General features: G+C 45.9%; 1 protein-coding gene across 2 annotated transcripts in view; it reads left to right on the top strand.

The window, feature by feature from the left end:
• The first annotated feature begins 541 nt into the window (after window positions 1–541).
• The window catches only part of CAPN13 (calpain 13), a 47,354-nt gene continuing 30,322 nt past the window's right edge, over window positions 542–17,573 (top strand). The window contains exons 1-5 of one of the 2 annotated variants that reach the window (XM_057400053.1): window positions 542–756; window positions 2,913–3,161; window positions 11,405–11,474; window positions 12,720–12,838; window positions 16,431–16,564. In XM_057400053.1, the coding sequence (XP_057256036.1) occupies window positions 2,925–3,161; window positions 11,405–11,474; window positions 12,720–12,838; window positions 16,431–16,564 (560 nt within the window). In that variant the 5' untranslated portion in view covers window positions 542–756; window positions 2,913–2,924. The remainder of the gene's footprint in view (window positions 757–2,912; window positions 3,162–11,404; window positions 11,475–12,719; window positions 12,839–16,430; window positions 16,565–17,573) is intronic. The other variant, XM_057400052.1, reaches the window with a different exon arrangement.

Genomic DNA, 17,573 nt, shown 5'->3' on the forward strand with positions numbered 1-17,573 from the left:
TTGAATATTATGGGTGAGATGAAACCTTTGATTGATAGTTTGGAGTGTTTGAGGGGAAGCAGGAAAAGAAGGGCTGCTGGCTTTTTGGCTTTTCTTGTGTTCCTTGTATTGTTTGAGAAAATTCAGCTGCTCTTCCTAAGGTACAGAAAGCCATCTGAGCCATCATGGAATGGAAATGATTTGAGAAATCATTGGAAAGGAGAGGGTTCACTGTGAAGCAGACGCATGTTTTCTAATTGCCTGTTTCTACTTTTTACTCAGTGAAAAATATCAGGAGCCATTGAAGGAAATTATGTCTGTACTCTGACATAAATCTTTATGCAAAGTGTAATTAGCTGTCAGTAGCATTTGCCACCATTGAGTACCTGATTATAATAGTGGCTTGACATCTTTCATGAATGAATGCTGGAGGGAAACGAGAGACACCATTTGCTGCTGGTTTTTAAGCTGTTTAATGCAGGAAATGGTGGGTGTTTGTCGTTCCCAGGTTTAGTTTCTGCAGGGTTCACCAACCTTTTTGTTCTGATATCCTCAAGGACTCCCCCTTTATTTCCCATCCCTTCCAACTGTCGCACCTGATCTCTTTTTATCCTCTCTGTAGCTTTTCCACTGTTCTACTTCCCTTCCCCACCCTCACAATTCGACCCTCTGAGACAGCCATCAAGAAAACGGATCTCTCCCTGCTGGGAAGGAAGAGGAATCAAAAAAGAGCAGCAGATGCAAATTGGGGTGTGATTTCACCTTTCCAGGTTTCGGGTAAATAAATGTTTTGGAGGAGATGCCAGGACTAAGTAAATGTTTAATCCCTTGTGAATAATGATTTCTGTCCTTAGCTGAGAGGCGGTCTCTTGTTCTTCTCCAGAGTTTGTGTGACGCGTGACATTTGTACCCAAAAGATGTGTATGCAGGGGGTTGCAACTAGATGGTCTTTAAAGTCCCTTCCAACCCAAACTATTCTTTGATTCTATGTCTGACACCAGCTTTTGCAAGTGTTTGAAATCCTTCCCAATCTCCTCCAACATCTTGTAGCAAGGACCAGTCCAAGGGCAATGCCTCTGAGACCTATTGCATTATGACTTTGTCCCTTTAAAGTCTTTCTGTCTCAGAGTTCAGTAATGGTAAGAAGCTCCCCCTGCCAGGTAGGCAATATTCTCCTCTAAAGGCTGCTGTTGATGCACCCGTGAGGGTTAACCAGGAGAGGGCTGTGGCCAGGGTTCAGGATGCTTCCCCCTCCAATCGAAGTGGCTGGCAGAGCGCGCTGGGGCAGGCAGGACAACGCCGGCTAGGTATCGCTGCCTGCACAGTGGCACGGATGGATATATTGCTTGTGTATCTGTGCATGTGTGCCCCCAGACACAGTGCTGATAAAGTTATCCCTGCCAGGGAGAAGCAGTTAAGTGTACTCTTTTCTTCAGTCTGGATGCTAATTTATTCCGGATATGTTAAACAACGCAATTAAACACACACACATACACACGCTAAAAACTCTTGTTCTCTGTCAGAAGAGAGGGAACGTGTGTCAGACCCAGCCTTCAAGCTCTGCTAGTTTTAATTTGAGTTTTGGAATTACTAATCAGTTTTGCTGGAACGCTGTTGCAAGAAATAGATCTTAGCATGCATGGGGCCTGGGCACAGTTTCAAATGAGTATTTGTTAAGAAGAAGCCATTCCCTTGTCGTGTTATGGTACATTACATGAGATTTATTTCCATTGTATTAAAAAATGCAAGCCCAAGGGGAACGTTCTCTTCTTATTGGCCGAGGGAGGTTTCTGAATTCTATCTGATTTTTTTTGTGGGGCTTTTAATTAAAACAATGAGATGCAAAACTCCTTATTTTTTCTATGCTGTTGTTACAAGGCCAGGAGGCCAAGTGACTTGAAGGATAGAGAATGGGGATTACACTAAGAAAAAACATGGGGGGGGGGGGGGGGGGGGGGGGGCTGTATCACACCTTCAGTGTGTTTTTCACATGTGTGAATGATTCCCTACACAAATCTGAGGCTTTGCTCTTACTGGAGCCATCTGCTCTCTGTGCTGCACTAGGAACATCTTGGACCTACAGATGAGTTTGTTTGGTAGGAAAGAGCCTTTCATCTACCAAAACTGTAAATAAATAAATAAATAAATAGAAGAAAAGGGGGGGGAGTGGAAAGATGTGACATCCTGTGACTTAAAAGTGGAACTAAGTGACTCCAGGCTAGAAATTAACACAGTGAAGTTGGTTAATTAAATGTAGGAGTGGCTTGCCCAGGGCATGTGGTGGATCTTCTAGTGCTAATTTATGAGAAGATACATCTTAAGTGGAAGCCGTGGGCAGGAACTGCTGGTCCTATATCAGCACTGTAGGGAGTCTAGTGGGTTGTCTGTATAAGCTGGTTGGAAGCCACCCCCAATGCGCATGGGGTCTTTGGAGCAGATGGAGCAGAACCCAAGGAAAGGTAAGTCCATCAAGCACTTACTAATGGAAATGAAATAAAGCAACTCAAAAATGCCATGTGCACAGGCATGATACATGGCCAGAAGAGCCCTGGGTACCTCACAGCATCCTTCCTGCTCACACACCTCCATCTTCCCCTATGTCTGCAGCTCCTGCTCCATCCCTCATGCTCACTTGTGTTGCACCTCAATGCTAACACAGCGGCTTGTTAACAGCTTTGCTCCCTGTCTTCAGGGTAGACTCAAAATTGAACTTGTAGCAGTGACAGCACTGGTTTGAGATAAACCAGTTGGGATTTGACAACAACTCTTTCCCCATGCATTTCTAGCTAATAAGGATTTTGTCACTGTGACTGCCCCCAGCTTTGCAAGCACCAAACTCTCGGGGGCAGGGGGAGGTGTTTGCTTTCCCATACACTCTTAGCGCACCACTTTTGATCAGGAAACTAATAGCAGTCTATGTCTCCCCTTCACAGGAAAGGAGCACAATGTTTGCCCCTGGCTCTGGTCTAACGTCGGAGCGGGGCTGGCAAGCAGCAGGGACAACGGGAAGCCTCCAGAACCTGAAGAAATTTAATAACCAGGACTTCAACCACCTGCGAGCCTTGTGTTTGAACCAAGGAGTGCTTTATGAGGATGCCACCTTCCCTGCTCATGTCAGCTCCATCGGTCCCAACCTGCTCCCAGAGGATAAGCTGCGTCAAATACACTGGAAGAGGCCAACGGTGAGTTATGCCATTTTGGGTGTTCCGTAGCCCTGCTGCTGAATGGGAGCACTGATAACCAGGGGCTAAAGGCCTTCATCTTAGGGATGGAGATCTGTGCTAACCAGGGAGGTTGGTTACCCCAAGGAGACCACTGGGAGCACACACCTGGGGGATTCTTGAAGTGGGATGTGTGGAGGAAAGATAACCTCTGTAACATTAATGATTTCATTGGGTGCATTTTTATAGGAAGCTTGTTTCCAACAATGAACCTGACTAGAACTAGTGCTCCCACTTTGATCTGCCTCTGGGGGACTTTGTGCAAACCTGAAAAGCTGTCTAATTCTATTAAAGATCTCCAACTTCTGTAATCCAAGCCACTGACTCAGCAATACCTATTTAAAGTAATTGGGACGAGGCATGAGATGAAGTGTGTTTATCTGCTGATTTGCAGTTGCAGTTTAGTAGGCAGTTGTCATTATCTGGCATACGGATGTTTAAACTGGAAGGTGGAATCACATACTCAGCCCTTTTATCCTAGGACCTGCTTTAGGGAATCTTTCCATGACTGTGTTATATAGCACTGCTATGTACCATTTGCTGCTAATGCAGCTACTGGGTTTGCCATGTGCTGCTCCTTTGCTGGGTTTTTCTGAGCACAGCACTGGTGCCTGGGGCCTCTGGCTTCCCTGGGCTGGAGCAAACCAGTCCTTCTTCCTGAGGGAAACCCTCAGGGTAGGGAGAGTAACTGTGAGAGACAGAACAAGACAACTGGGGAAGATTTATTTAGGTGGCAGACGCAAGTAGGGCAATGAGGGTACACTGAAGGCTGGCAATGTGGTGGCCATGGCATAGTAGCATCAGAAGCTGCTACCAGCATGGACATTGAAAGCCATGGGTTCCAGAAGGGAAACAGGCTAGCAGAGGGAGCCTGCAGAGCTTGTAAATGCGGATGCCTGAATGGAAAGGTGGGAAGCCCCCGCCTTGGTGTAAATGGAATGTGATGTGGTGAAGCAGTAGATGGAGAAGAAGCTGCAACCTGGACACCAACAAGGATGTGGCTGAGTATTGTGGTAAGAGGGATGGGACTTGAGGCTTGAATTTCTCACTACCTGCTGCAGCAGCAGGGCCTGGAAGTATCAGAGAAGTTGTGTGTGCAAAGGTAAAGGCAGCACTTTCCATCTATGTTGGTGCTATAGCACGTGGCTTGTAAAGTGAGCTGATTCAGTATGGGAGTCTCTGAAGGGAGACGTGAGTCAGGAGCACCAGGACAACATCTGAAATGCCACCTCTAACTCTGCAGTAGCTGCAGTTTCCCATCAAATGGAGACTGTTCCAGGCTGTGTTTTCATCCCCAGGCCCTCAGTCTATGTCCATTAAAACGTGTGCAATTTCTAACGGAGATTTTGCATGGGGTACTTCAAACATTACTAGAAGTGGGGCTGGAGGTACCAGATCCAGTAGGAGCTCTGCAATTAGCTGTTCTTTTGGTTCACCTACAGTTTTGAGGAGTGGAAGGGAAGTTCTATTTTAAACTGAACAGATTATTTTCTATAGCTGGGCCTTTCCAAAGCCAAACCAAAGGGAAATTCTCCTTGAAGAGTTATGTCAGATTTAAAAAACTGAGGGGCTTCTTTTGAAATGTTCAGAACAAATGAACTTCTGTGCTTTTCCTTCACACAAGCAGTTGAGTGGAACAGAGGAAGTCGTGGAATGATCTGCTGTTGCTGAATACACAATTTTGATCAATTAAGGTTTAGGCTAAAGATTTCACTCTGGTTCTGACCATAATGCATAGTACTATACAAATGCAAAAAGAAACTGAATTAGGATGATCCAGACAATGTGAATTGTAGTGGTGCTGAATGTGGAATGCTTTACCTTGGCTAACGTTGCTTATGTTTTTGAATGTGGTATATGCCAGTATCTGCAGGGGGCCTACAAGGATGCTATGGACTTTTCATCAGGGACTGTAGTGATAGGACAAAGGGTAATGGGTTCAAACTTAAACAGGGGAGTTTTAGGTTAGATATAAGGAAGAAGTTCTTCCCTGTGAGGGTGCTGAGGCCCTGGCACAGGCTGCCCAGAGAAGCTGTGGCTGCCCCATCCCTGACAGTGTTCAAGGCCAGGTTGGACAGGGCTTGGAGCAACCTGCTCTAGTGGAAGGTGTCCCTGCCCATGGCAAGGGGTTGGAAATAATGATCTTAGGGTCCTTTCCAGCCCAAACCATTCCATGATTCTATGTGTGAGAGGAGATAACCATGTACTCAATCAGCCCCTGCATCAGGGATAGCCCACCGCTGGCTCAATACGATACCCATTACAAATGTTAAGGATAGTTTCTAATCTTCAGTGCTTATGCTTTACAAAAAGACTAAAATGGGCAGAGGGTGAAGCTGCTGAAGATTTTTCTTGAGTCTTCAAGGTCACAGGCCACTGCTCCTGCACTGCTCACCCTTTGTCTCTTCAGGACCCTGTAGCTCCCTTATGGAGGGAGGGATTGCTGAGCAAAAAAAGTCCATCCCCTGCTTAACGCAGATTGTGATGCTTGGGGGGCAACCAGAAGAGAGGGAAAAGCTACAAGGTAGACAGGCCTGGATCAACGTGAGAGAAATCACTGAGTGCCTCTGATACAATTTGTAGGAGTGTGTGTGGTGAAAGGACTGACGTAACCAACATGGGTTTCCTCTGCATCATCACAGTCTGTTCACAGCATCAGGGCATGGAGTTCTTGGGTATTTATCTCATATCTGGTGTCAGGGGAAGCGAAGAATAGGGTCTAAGAGAAGTCCACCAGTCTGTGGCCTTGGGTAGAAGCCACAGAAAGAGATTACTTTAGTTTGAGCTTGAGCAAGGGATATATCCTTTTTTCTTAGCAGAGGCTCAGAACTGTGCTGCTGCACTTAGCATCTGAAAAGCATTTGGGGAAATGACACATTTTGGGCCAGTGCTTGTTTGCTGGGAAAAGTGATTTGTCATTTGATTCAGTAATTTTGCAGAAGGGCTTCCTCACACTTTTTCCTCCCTTCCTCTGTCCCTTCCTAAAGCAAATGTAACCTCCTGTCAGGACCCGAGTGATTCTGCACTGCTTCTGGTGATTATTTGTTCATTGGCATTTTATTAAATTCCCAGAAAATACCATCAGCATGAAGGAATTTTGAACCCAGGAACTGACTAAGCCAAAATGGATCCTTTTACAAGAAAAAAAAAATCATTTAGAAGTCAAAATCTTTCCAGACAGATAAACTGAGCTGAGTTCCTACTGCATCAGCCTTGGCCTGTCTAGCTGGAGGGGAGAAAAAGACAGGTTTGGTTCAGGCAAGAAATCAGACAATGGTTTGTAGTTAGCTTAAAAACTTAGCTCTTATATTCAAGAAAAAGGGGTGGGAGTGAGAAATACAGATTGTCACATGAGTGCTTTAATAAAGCAAGTTACGGGAAATGAGCGGCGATGAGGGATAGCGCTACTTGCAAGTCTGTCAACCTGGGGCCATTCCCTGGCATGAGCCAAAGCTGCTTGCCGGCTGTTCCTGATGGAGTTCACAGCTCCAGTGCTTCCCAGGAGCCACAGGGCCCTTGGATCCTGCTCAGTATTTCTCCTTGATGGAAATCAAAATCAATTCACCTTATTTTGAGGGTGTGCGTGCAATCAGTGTAATTGAACAGCGTTTCCAGGCTGCCATTGTGTCAGCCCTTGCCTACTCGGCTGATTGCATCTGACCTCAGCTTCAGAGTTCGTATCTTTCAGCCGGGGAAGCTGCAGTGCATCTCCATTTATCACCTATATCTTTCTGCACAGGCTTTAAATGAGGAGGGTTTATTTGCGTAGTATCTCCTGGATCTATTGATTTTTGGAGAGGGCTGGTTATGTGTGTGTGTGGAGGGGGAATGCATGGATCACAGGTTAAGGGAGAAGCAGCACTCTGATGGTCTTGCCTGCCTCCCTCCTTCTCAGGCTGGGGACTCAGCTAGCAGGATTATATGGTTGTGGTGTGATGACCACAGGGGAACAGTTGGTAACACCCAGCTTTGTACTGTATGGTCTAAGTGGGAGGTTTCAAGACCTGTAAGGAAACCGCCTCTCAAAGGCTTGGGGTAGACAGGTCTATCTCCCTTGTTTCCCTCCGTTGTATTTACCTCCTGTGTTTGCAACTGTCATTGTTTTTTAGCATTGAGCCACACAAAGCAAACCGACTGCAGGTAAAATCCGAGCTGGTTTCTGTTCCTGCTGGTTGCTGCACACCAGTCTGTCCTCCAACAGGACTCTGCTCTTACATGTGTGGGCCTGACGACCTCCATCTTCCATTGTGAAAGCGAGCTGGGGCAGAGCAGGGGTTTTTAAGCAACTAAGGCATTTGTATTGACCACAGGTAATTAGGATTTGAGCTATTCTGCTGTAAAGCAGGGAGCTGAGTTCTGGTGGTGCAAGCAAAACCCTTGAGATTAGCCCAGTTCTTCCCGTCTAAGAGAATGTCAAAGAAAAACGCAATATGAGCTTACAAAAGTAAACAGATTAGGCAGATTCCCAATTCCCAAAAGGCCTAATAAACACTAAACTGTGGATAAAGCCTTCAGCCTGGGAAGTCCTTTAGCCTCCAAGTGGTGAGAGTGGGAAAATGCATACAGGAGGAGCATTAGTTTCAGCTTGCTTGGTTATTTCTCTCTCTCCCCAAGCTGTTGGAGGCAAGTCATTGCAACAGGCAGACCTTTGGTGTGTGCCAGCACAGTTTATCCTTTGTTCTTCCCTCCTTTGTCATTCCAACCACCTTGTTTCTGTGTTAGTTACCCTGTGGAGTTTCCTGTGGTTGTGGGACGTACGTAATGGTGTGTCTGACCAATCCTCAGTGCGCTGCTAGTCATGTTCCCTCAGCCCAGGGAACTGCAATACTGTGTTTGCTTCTTGTTCCAGAGCAACGATATTCCAGGCACATCAGTGATGCTGAATTAAGATTTGTCCAGCTGAGAACAGAGTTTGGTTTCAATTAATCACAGCCTTTTTATTTCTTTTAACATGTGTGTTAAAGGGGGAACACTGCGGCTTACCATGGCAGGATGTGTCAGGAAGGTGGAGCGGGAGCAGGAGGGAGTGGTGCAAGTGCAGCTGAAGGGAAAGATGTGATGCTGTGGCAGGAACAGAAGCCAGGCTGGGATTTTACTGTAGGGTTAAGGTGAACGGATCAGGAGAGTGCTGTACAAAGAGCCATCTCCTGCTTCTTCATCTCTTGAGCCTGCACTTGGATCATGCTGGGCCAGCGGGGAGATCTGGGGGAAAGTGGCCACAGCCAGACCACCATACTGAGGAGCAGCCTGCAACCAGACTGACTTGTGCTGCCCACAAAATCCCACCTTGGGCTTCCAGTTTTCCGCAGGAATGTTTGACTGTGTCCTTTGCATGTGGCTTACATCTACACTACTCACCTGTAGCTTCTGGGGACTTGTTCTTCCTTAAGAATTTCAAGCACTTATAAAAAGAACTTCATGGGCAAATGCATGTACAGTGCGCTGTCCTTCCACCTCTTAAATTAATTCTCCATCTTGCCCTTTGGATAAACAGTACTTCTGTGGTAAAACTATTCCCCAGAGGATGAAGTGGTTTGAACTTGAACTTCTCTTTTATTCTGAATGCATAATGAAATCTTCAGTGGGCCAGGGAAAGCCAGTGATGATAGCTTTGTCCTGGGGGGATAAGTTTAGGCAGTGTTTGACTTGCAGACCATATGGTTGCCTTCACTGCTGGACTCATGGGAACTCTGAGGATTAACCACGTGTCTCCTTGAGCTTCCTCTTCTTTTACCCCTCCAGCTAAAACTGAGAAGTCTGAGAAGGGAAGATGCTGCAAAGCCTCATCATAATTTCACAGTGAAACAGGCGGCTGCTTCTGGACAGATTCATAATTAAATCTGTGGTTTCTCTATTTGTTGTGCAATTTGAGGACTAGCAAATAGCGAGGCATACTGTAAGGGTGGTGAGGCACTGGAATGGGTTGCCAAGGAAGATGTGAATGCTCCATCGCTGGCGGTGTTCAAGGCCAGGTTGGACAGAGCCTTGGGTGACATGGTTTAGTGTGAGGTGTCCCTGCCCATGGCAGGGAGGCTTGGAAGTGGATAATCTTAAGGTCCTTTCCAACCCTGACTATTCTGTGATTCTATGATTTGTGTATGGCAACTATGTGCTTAGCTGTGTTTTTCACTAGTAGATGATAGTTTCTGGTGTTTTATGACTTTGAAGGAAGAGGAGCTAACTGGAGGTTTCCTTTCCTCCTGGTTGAGAAGGACCACATTTCCAAAGCATCCAGCACAACTATGTTGTCTCCAAACTCTTTCAGAAACCCTCTGTGTTTAGCTCAGGCTCTCTCCACACAGCATCCTTCAAGGGAACAGCCATTCCACCACTGACTGCAGGGGTCGTGCTCTTCCAGAGCTCTTCTGAGTACCTGGTCTTGCAATACCCCACTGCTGCCCCCCTCCTGCCTTTTCCGCAGCTTCTGCTTCTGAATCTGTAGGAATAGACCCCTCCTGGAAACGAAGATTAATGTATTGTGGTTGAGGATTATAGCAAGAGTGTTTGCCTTCATCTTTTGTCCCCTATGATAGCCACAATCATCTGTATGCACAGCCAAGGCATGTTGGACGGGGCTGACTTCAGATCATGTCTTCTTTTTTTTAGACAAAATCACTGGTTGTTCTCTGCAAGGAACCTGCTTAGTGACTCAACCCATCCCTGTTTGTTTACTGGGGAGTTAACGGTCTTGATGGGCAATAGGATATCTGCTGAGGCATCTAATGGGCTGACTTTTCAGGTGGTCTCTGTAACAGTGCACTTAAGAGCTTTATTGTCCCAGGAGAGAGCAGAGCATCAGCCCTTTCTTTGGGAATCTGCATAAGAGAAGCAGCTGTCTTCCCATCAGTTTCAGGCTGATGTTTCTATATGGTGGTTGCCCCTATGGCCGCTCTGCATTGTAGTACATTCATCAGAGCCCAGCCACCCTCCCTGGGACAGCTAAGACTTCAACAACCTCAAAAATGATGGGGGAACAAAAATACCCATTCCTGTATGCTGTTGTTAAATCTCTTGCCACAAATCCCTGAAGTCCCGGGATAGGTGAGGATGGCTACACAAAAGCATCTGTCAAGGAAGATGCCTGCCAGGGCTGCTTTCCCTGGTGTCAGCAGTGCTGTGGGAGCATGATGTGTCCACCAGCCTGGAGCAGCAGCATTGCGTTGTATCTTCTCCTGACAGGGAAACTTCTTGGATGGGTTTGATCATCGTGAAGCCCTTTCAGAAACCTGACAGTGTTTGCTAATGCTGAGCTCATGCAACCGTGCGAGTCACGTTGTGCGCTGGTCTCATTTTTGTGCAGCATGTCAAATCGATTTGGGAGAAGAAATGCCAGGGCCTGCTTAAGGACGAGCTGCTGTATTATTTTTCTTACTCAGATGGTGTGTTTTTTCTCCCTTTTATCTCTTCATTTTCTTAGGTGTGCGATGACTTTCCTATTTAAGGCCGATAGCTCTTTCAAAACAGCTTTACCCAGTCGGGGTGTGCCAAGGGTATCACAGAGGATGCTTGGGCCATTTCTGCCTAAGCAGTCTGATATCCCAGACCAATAGCAGACACAGATGGGAGAACGGTTCATATTTCTGCGTGCTAACCAGGCTCTGGAGTATTTCCCCTTCACTGCCCAAGCCAGACTCAAGGAATGCAAGGAAATTCTCCCTGAACTAAAAATGCCAGCCAGGTCTATGGGATTTTGCAGCCAGAGATTAAGCTCTTTTTCTATAGCTTCCTCACCAGTGATGAAGAGCAGCCCTGGCTGATCCGTTTTAGTCCTGCATAGAAACAAAAAAGGCTCAGAGAATAAAACGTTCCTAGACCCACTGCTGAGCTGAAGTACAGATCCTGCTCCGCACTGCTTGGAAACCTCTGTGTTTCCACACAGGGAGCCCCTCTCTCCCTCAGGAAAGAGCATGATTTTATAGCCAGGCTCAGAGCCCTCTTTGAAATGTGTTGTTAGCACTAGATGATGAAAGCTCAGCACACACCCAGCTACAAGCCCCCATCCCTAGGAATAGCTGAGCAGACTAAAGAAGAGATGCCTGAGTATCTCTTCTGGTTCTGCTGGTGACAGGCAAAAAACATCAGGGTTCAAGAGGAATAGTTTTCAGATGTGGAAAAGGTAAGCAAGCAAGGGGCTCCAAGGGGCAGTAACACATTGCTGGCACGGGAGGGTACTCATGCTGCTCTTTGCATTTTCCTTCTTCCAGGAACTGCAGAGAAATCCTCATTTGATCATAGATGGAGTTAGCAGATTTGATATCATGCAAGGAGAAATAGGTAAGGTCATATAATGCTGGTTTGGAAAAGGCTGGCACAAAGCAATAACCTGTGCTTGTTTCGCTATGTTCTGAGTGCTCAATGGGAAGACCATGGTAGCTGCAGTAAACAATTATTGCAGGTCAATCCAGGCTCACACAAGTTCACACACAATTTATTGCAGATATTTAACAGGATTCCCAAATGCTGCAGCTCTAATCCTTGTTACTTATTTATGACACCTGCCCGCTACGTATATAAGGACAAGGTGCAAATGAGATCGGGCAGATGCTTCATGTACAAGGGTCACAGTTCTGGGATAAGTAGGCACAGCTCCAACATGTGTCTGCACCCTTATCAGTTCCATCCTTTTCTCCTGGCCCATAACCATGCTTGTCTTTGGAAGCAGCTCTGCTCCCATATCATAGAATCATAGAATCATAGAATAGTTAGGGTTGGAAAGAACCTTAAGATCCAGTTCCAACCCCCCTGCCATGGGCAGGGACACTTCACACTAAATCACCTCACTCAAGGCTCTGTCCAACCTGGCCTTGAACACTGCCAGGGATGGAGCATTCGCAACCTCCCTGGGCAACCCATTCCAGGGCCTCATCACCCTAACAGGAAAGAATTTCCTCCTTATATCCAATCTAAACTTCCCCTGTTTAAGTTTTAACCCATTACCCCTTGTCCTATCACTACAGTCCCTAATGAAGAGTCCCTCCCCAGCATCCCTATAGGCCCCCTTCAGATACTGGAAGGCTGCTATGAGGTCTCCACGCAGCCTTCTCTTCTCCAGGCTGAACAGCCCCAACTTTCTCAGCCTATCTTTATACAGGAGGTGCTCCAGCTCCCTGGTCATCCTCGTGGCCTCCTCTGTACTTGTTCCAACAGTTCCATGTCCTTTTTATGTTGAGGACACCAGAACTATCTTATATATAGAAATGTCTTTCCATTTTTCACCCCACGGAAAGGTTTGACGACTTCCTAAACAGTATTCTAGATTGCAGGTTTCAACATGACCACAAAAGACAGGAGAATAAAAGTAGAAGAGAATGGCTGGGTGGCATCAGGGTTCCCAGTGGACATTGCTGGTGAATACTGCATTCAGTGCTTTGGGGGCTGGACAGGAGATGCAAGAACGTTGGTTTCTTTTAACAAACCAGCTCTTGGATGTCTCAGATGTTGAAGTCCACCTTCCTAAAGAGTTAGTTATAGTCCACAGTGGTAATTGACTGAATGCACTGCATTCTTATCTCCCTTGAGGTGACTGCTGGATGCTGGCTGCCCTGGGCTCCCTGACACTGCAGAAGAAATTTTTGGGAAACGTTTTACCAAGGGATCAAGGATTCCAGAATGATTATGCTGGGATTTTTCATTTCCGGGTATGTACTCTCTGCTGTATTGGTACTGCTTGGGTTTGGCTGGTTGGATTATACAGGGACCCAAGCAGCAGTCCCAGATCTTGACAGCTTTGAATGCCGTGGTTCTTCAGTGCTGACTCCCAGTTCAGATATTTGCAGACAATCCCAAATTTTCCGGTGATTCCTCATGCTCCAGGGGGTGCAATCGCATTGCAGAGAACTGGAAAACCTTTTTGGAAAGTTATGACTCCGGAGATACTGGTACCAGCTGTTCAGATACATTTGTGTACCTGTATGGCATTAGATGGCATTCTAGTGTCTGCTGTGATTTGGACAGTTTGTTATGGCTGTCACCACACCTGTGTTGTTCATCTACTTGGATTCATTTTCTGTTTCCCCATATATTTCCTTGCCCTTTTAGCTCACAGAAATGGCTTGAAATTACAAATCCTTGGAGACAAATCAGGGGAGCAGGCTTTTGATATTTTGAAAGGAGATGTATTTCAGAGAGAGAAGCACTCTTGAAATTCTCTGAGTGTCCCAGGGAGGTGACAGGATAGTCACTGGCAGGCTTTGCTTTCTTGTATCTGAATGGACCAAATATCTGTGGGATTAGAAACACCTGCAGTACCGTTAAGTTCCAGAAGCTCAACTGGATGTAGACAATCAGTAGATACTCAACCATTCATCATCCCCCTTCTTTCACAAATTGTTGTGTTATATGTAGTTCAGTACCAAAGAGTTCTGGTACTGAGCCTTCTCTGACTCCTGAGACCTCCCATGGAGCAGCACCAGGAGGATTATCTTGTAGGCAGCCTAAATTTTGCTCTGTTCCTTTGCTCCTTGGTATACCAGATGTTTCTGTATTGGCCTATTTCCAGCATGCAGAGGTGCACTGTATGAGATAAACCAGCTAAAGGGACAGCAGTCTGCTTCAAATACATTGAAAGGATGCAAGCTAGATTTTCTTTCATGAGAGCTTTGAAAAGATTAGTTAGGAGCAATCCTCAAATCTGAAACAGTATAAATACCTTACAGTATTTGAAAATGTTTTCACTGTCATCTCATCTGCAAATCAATGCAACTCTTTCTGGCTTTCCTTGAGCAATAAACCCCTGAGAAAGCTACTCTGAATGGAAATGCTTCTCGACAATGCTTTCAATTATTCCATCAAAGATATTTTACTGCCATCCACAGGTTAAGCCACCAGTCCTCTGCTCAGTGAAGAATCACAGATGAGCCATATCATATGCTAGCATAATAATTTGAGCTTATAACTTTTTTTCACCTTTTTGGATCTGGAGCATGTTGCCTCTCGGGCTGCTTCAGTCTTCCTACACAACACTGGCTGTTCAGCTGCAAGAGTTAAAGGTGTTGAGCACTTCATCAGCTGTAGTAGAGATGAGTGATGTTTTTATCTAGGGGATAATTACACTGATGCTATATCACCAGGGATAAAGTTAATCCTGTGTTTGTCTAGGAATCACTTTCTCTGCCACGGAAGCTCTGATGCCTGTGAGGCAAAGGTGTGCCACATGTTGTGGCAGGGAGCAGCAGTAGCTCAGCCTGGTTAGAAACCTAAGTATGCTGTAGGGACTATGTATGGCACAGTGCATCAGCTCAAAGCAGGGGGGATCTGCCCTGAGTGCTAATGTTCCTAATGAAATCTTTAAAGGACAGAAGTGGTCAAGATCTCTGTTTCAGGACACATCCAAAAGGTGCCTTCTAACACCATGCAAAAGAGCGGTTGAAACTGTTGGAGTTTTCACCTTGCTCAATTCCAGAACTGGATTTATGCAACATCCTGCCAAAGGAGGAAAAGAATGGGGTGAAATAACAACACAGTATTGTCATCTTGCAACTGTCCATTTGTTTTTCCTTCTCTTCTAAGCCCAGGAAAATGAAGTCCTGATTTAAAAGGCTCCCCACAAATGTGGAAGCAAAGAACTTCCCTCTTTGCAGCCTGCCTACACAGGAATTCTTTGTTTCATTTACTGTCATATTCCTGGCTGCAGTACTTTAAATCCTGAGGGTATAAAGGAATTCCATGAAGCCAGACTCTCAAGCCTCAAAGTGAAAGCTTTGGCCCTCTCTGAAGGCATATGCAGGACAATGGCTTCTCCTCTACCACTCTTGCACTCCCAGAGCATCCTAGGATTTTCCATGAGGTTTTTCATTCCCATTGGGGCTTTTCCTGTCTTTGTGAGCTCAGATGAGGCCACTATCTGAAAGTCTGCAGCAGTCAGGGCAAAGCAGCTCTCTTTATCCAGGAAAGAAAAATATAATGCTGTTTTCAGAAGGCCTCCAAGCTTCATTTCCCTGCCAAAGAACCTGGGGTTTTAAAAACATCACTCAGTGGGTTTGGACTGCATTAATCCCCATGGGCAGTTCCATATTGTTTTCCTTTTTCACCTCTTGTCTTGCATGTGGAGCACCATAGGGGAGCGTGGCGGGATGTCACACCTTTTCTCCATGCAGACCTGTTGGCTGGTGTTGACTGGTGTCAGTATGTTGGATGATGAAAAGGCAGCTCCTTTTGGACTCTCCCTTTGTCTGTCTCCCTTTTGGGCTGAGGACAGCTGGTGGCAAGCTTTTTCTCAAACCCTGTCCTGCCAAAATCAAGCAGAACCCTCCAATTACTGCTGGAGCTCAAGTTCAGGAGTCCAACTGTGCCACCTCCTGCCACAACTAATGTAGGAAGTGAGAGGCTGGGGTGAGGCAGGATGTGAGTAGGATCAAACCTGCTTTGTGCTTAGCAGACTATAAACCGCTTTGCTGCTGGGCACATCTGGTCTTGTGCTTTTCTAACAGAACAGCTCTTTTTGAGGTTTTTCATTGACCAAAGCTGTTAAAATAAAATCATGCTGGACTAAATCTATTGCTGGCATACTTCCACTGGAGTCCTTAGCATTACTGCAAATAAGAGCTTGGCCTCTTATGATTGCGAATCATGCTAAGCTACATTAATCTGCTAATGACTCTGGAAATGGCTCCTTTAGTTCATCCCAAAACATCTTTTCCCCTATCTTCTCCCTTGAAAGGTTTCATCAGCTGGAGAAACACCTGCTCTGTCCACACGCTGGAGAGACCGCCTGCATCCTCCTCATCTATCAAGGAGATGGATAACACGTCAAAACAGTCCTTAGTCAGTACACAGTTCCTGTCCATGACAGTAGCTCAGAGTCTTAGCCGAAGCACAAAGGAAAGAAACACTAGAGACTGGATCTTGACAGAGGCTCTTTGGCCAAGAGCTGTGCTGCAGGGGAAAATTCAAGCGCAGCTAAGGAATAAGGCTCACTGAACCATCTGCATGATTGTTCTTTATCGTCTCGAATGCTTCCTATTGCCCAAGAATATTTGCATATTTCCCCTGTTTAATATTTCCTCCCACTGTTTACAGGACTATTTATATTCCCAAAAGACTTCCCTTGCCACTTGGAAATCCAGCCACTTGGGAGCTTGTTTAACAATTAGCCTGAAGCATTTCAGGAGAGAACTTGCACATATCCATGTTTTAGATTCATTCCTGTGCTATTTCAGGAGGCTGTTGCTTGGCATGAGTATCAGCTCTTGAAAGGGGCTCATCTGTACTCTTTCTTTTCTTAATTTCCAGTTCTGGCAATATGGAGACTGGGTGGATGTAGTGATAGATGACCGGCTGCCGTTCCTAAATGGAAGATACCTGTCTGTACACCCTCGAACGTCTAATGAATTCTGGCCATCCTTGCTGGAAAAAGCATATGCCAAGTAAACATACCTGGTCTATTCTTCCACCCACTGCTGAATGCTCTCTACATGTGGTTTCACCCTTTGCTTTACACAAGGCATACAGGGAGGAGTTCAGGCTAGCAGCTGTGATTGTCGTGCTGTGCTTATGCAAGGAGCCGTGGCTGCACGCATACACAGAGCCAACACAACCTGGAGTTGTTGGTCTCGGGCGGAAGATCTAAATGCACCCAGTCCAACTCTGGGATGTTAATGCCTGGGGAGTAAAATGAAGCGGGCAATGGCTGGTGACACAAAAGGGGCTGGGCATCTCCTCCTTACTTCAAGCAGACTTTGCCTGTTTTCCTTTCTGTGTTTTCCTCTGTGAACTCTAAGCTGGAATTGCCTCTGTTTACAGTGACTAATCAGAGACCATGCAGACATTGGGAGCAGGCAGTGAGAGGATGCATGGCTGAAGAACATGTCCAGGCACAACATATGCGCTCCAGTGAGTCTCTGGTCAGCTCTCATTTCACACAGAGCGTGCTGACTCTTGGTTGAGGTCCCTAAAGTACTGCAGGGTTAATGATGATTAATAAAGAGATAATCACCTTTCAAATCCTCTGAGGTGTAAAGAGATCAGAGTGTGGTCCCTTAGCACCTGTAACATTGCCCATTATTAAACATGCTGAAGAGACATTCATGTACTAGGGGTAGTATAAAGGGCTAGAACTTGGTACACCTGCCCTAGCTCAAGCTGGTGTAACATTTGCAATGCAGTAAAGGGAAGCTGAAGAAGAGAGCTAATTATTTTGGCAGATTTGGTCAGGAACAAACAAATGTTGAAGCAGCATTTGGGCGTCTCAGGAATAGGATACATTTTGCCCAGAGTTCTCTCAGAAAAGTTGACTCAGGATTCAGCATCAATTTGCTGCATAAGATTTTAATTACAAAGCAAACCAAACCTCTATTAAATTAAAGTTGCAAGCGATGCTGTTTATAAGATTCCCATTTGAGAAGTTATTCCCCGGTGCCCATGACAAATTCTTTT

The sequence above is a fragment of the Pezoporus wallicus genome, unplaced genomic scaffold, assembly GCF_028554395.1.
Source record: "Pezoporus wallicus isolate ANWC-B61680 ecotype Strahan unplaced genomic scaffold, APGP_CSIRO_Pwel_v1 contig_7339, whole genome shotgun sequence".
Classification (NCBI taxonomy): Eukaryota; Metazoa; Chordata; class Aves; order Psittaciformes; family Psittacidae; genus Pezoporus; species Pezoporus wallicus.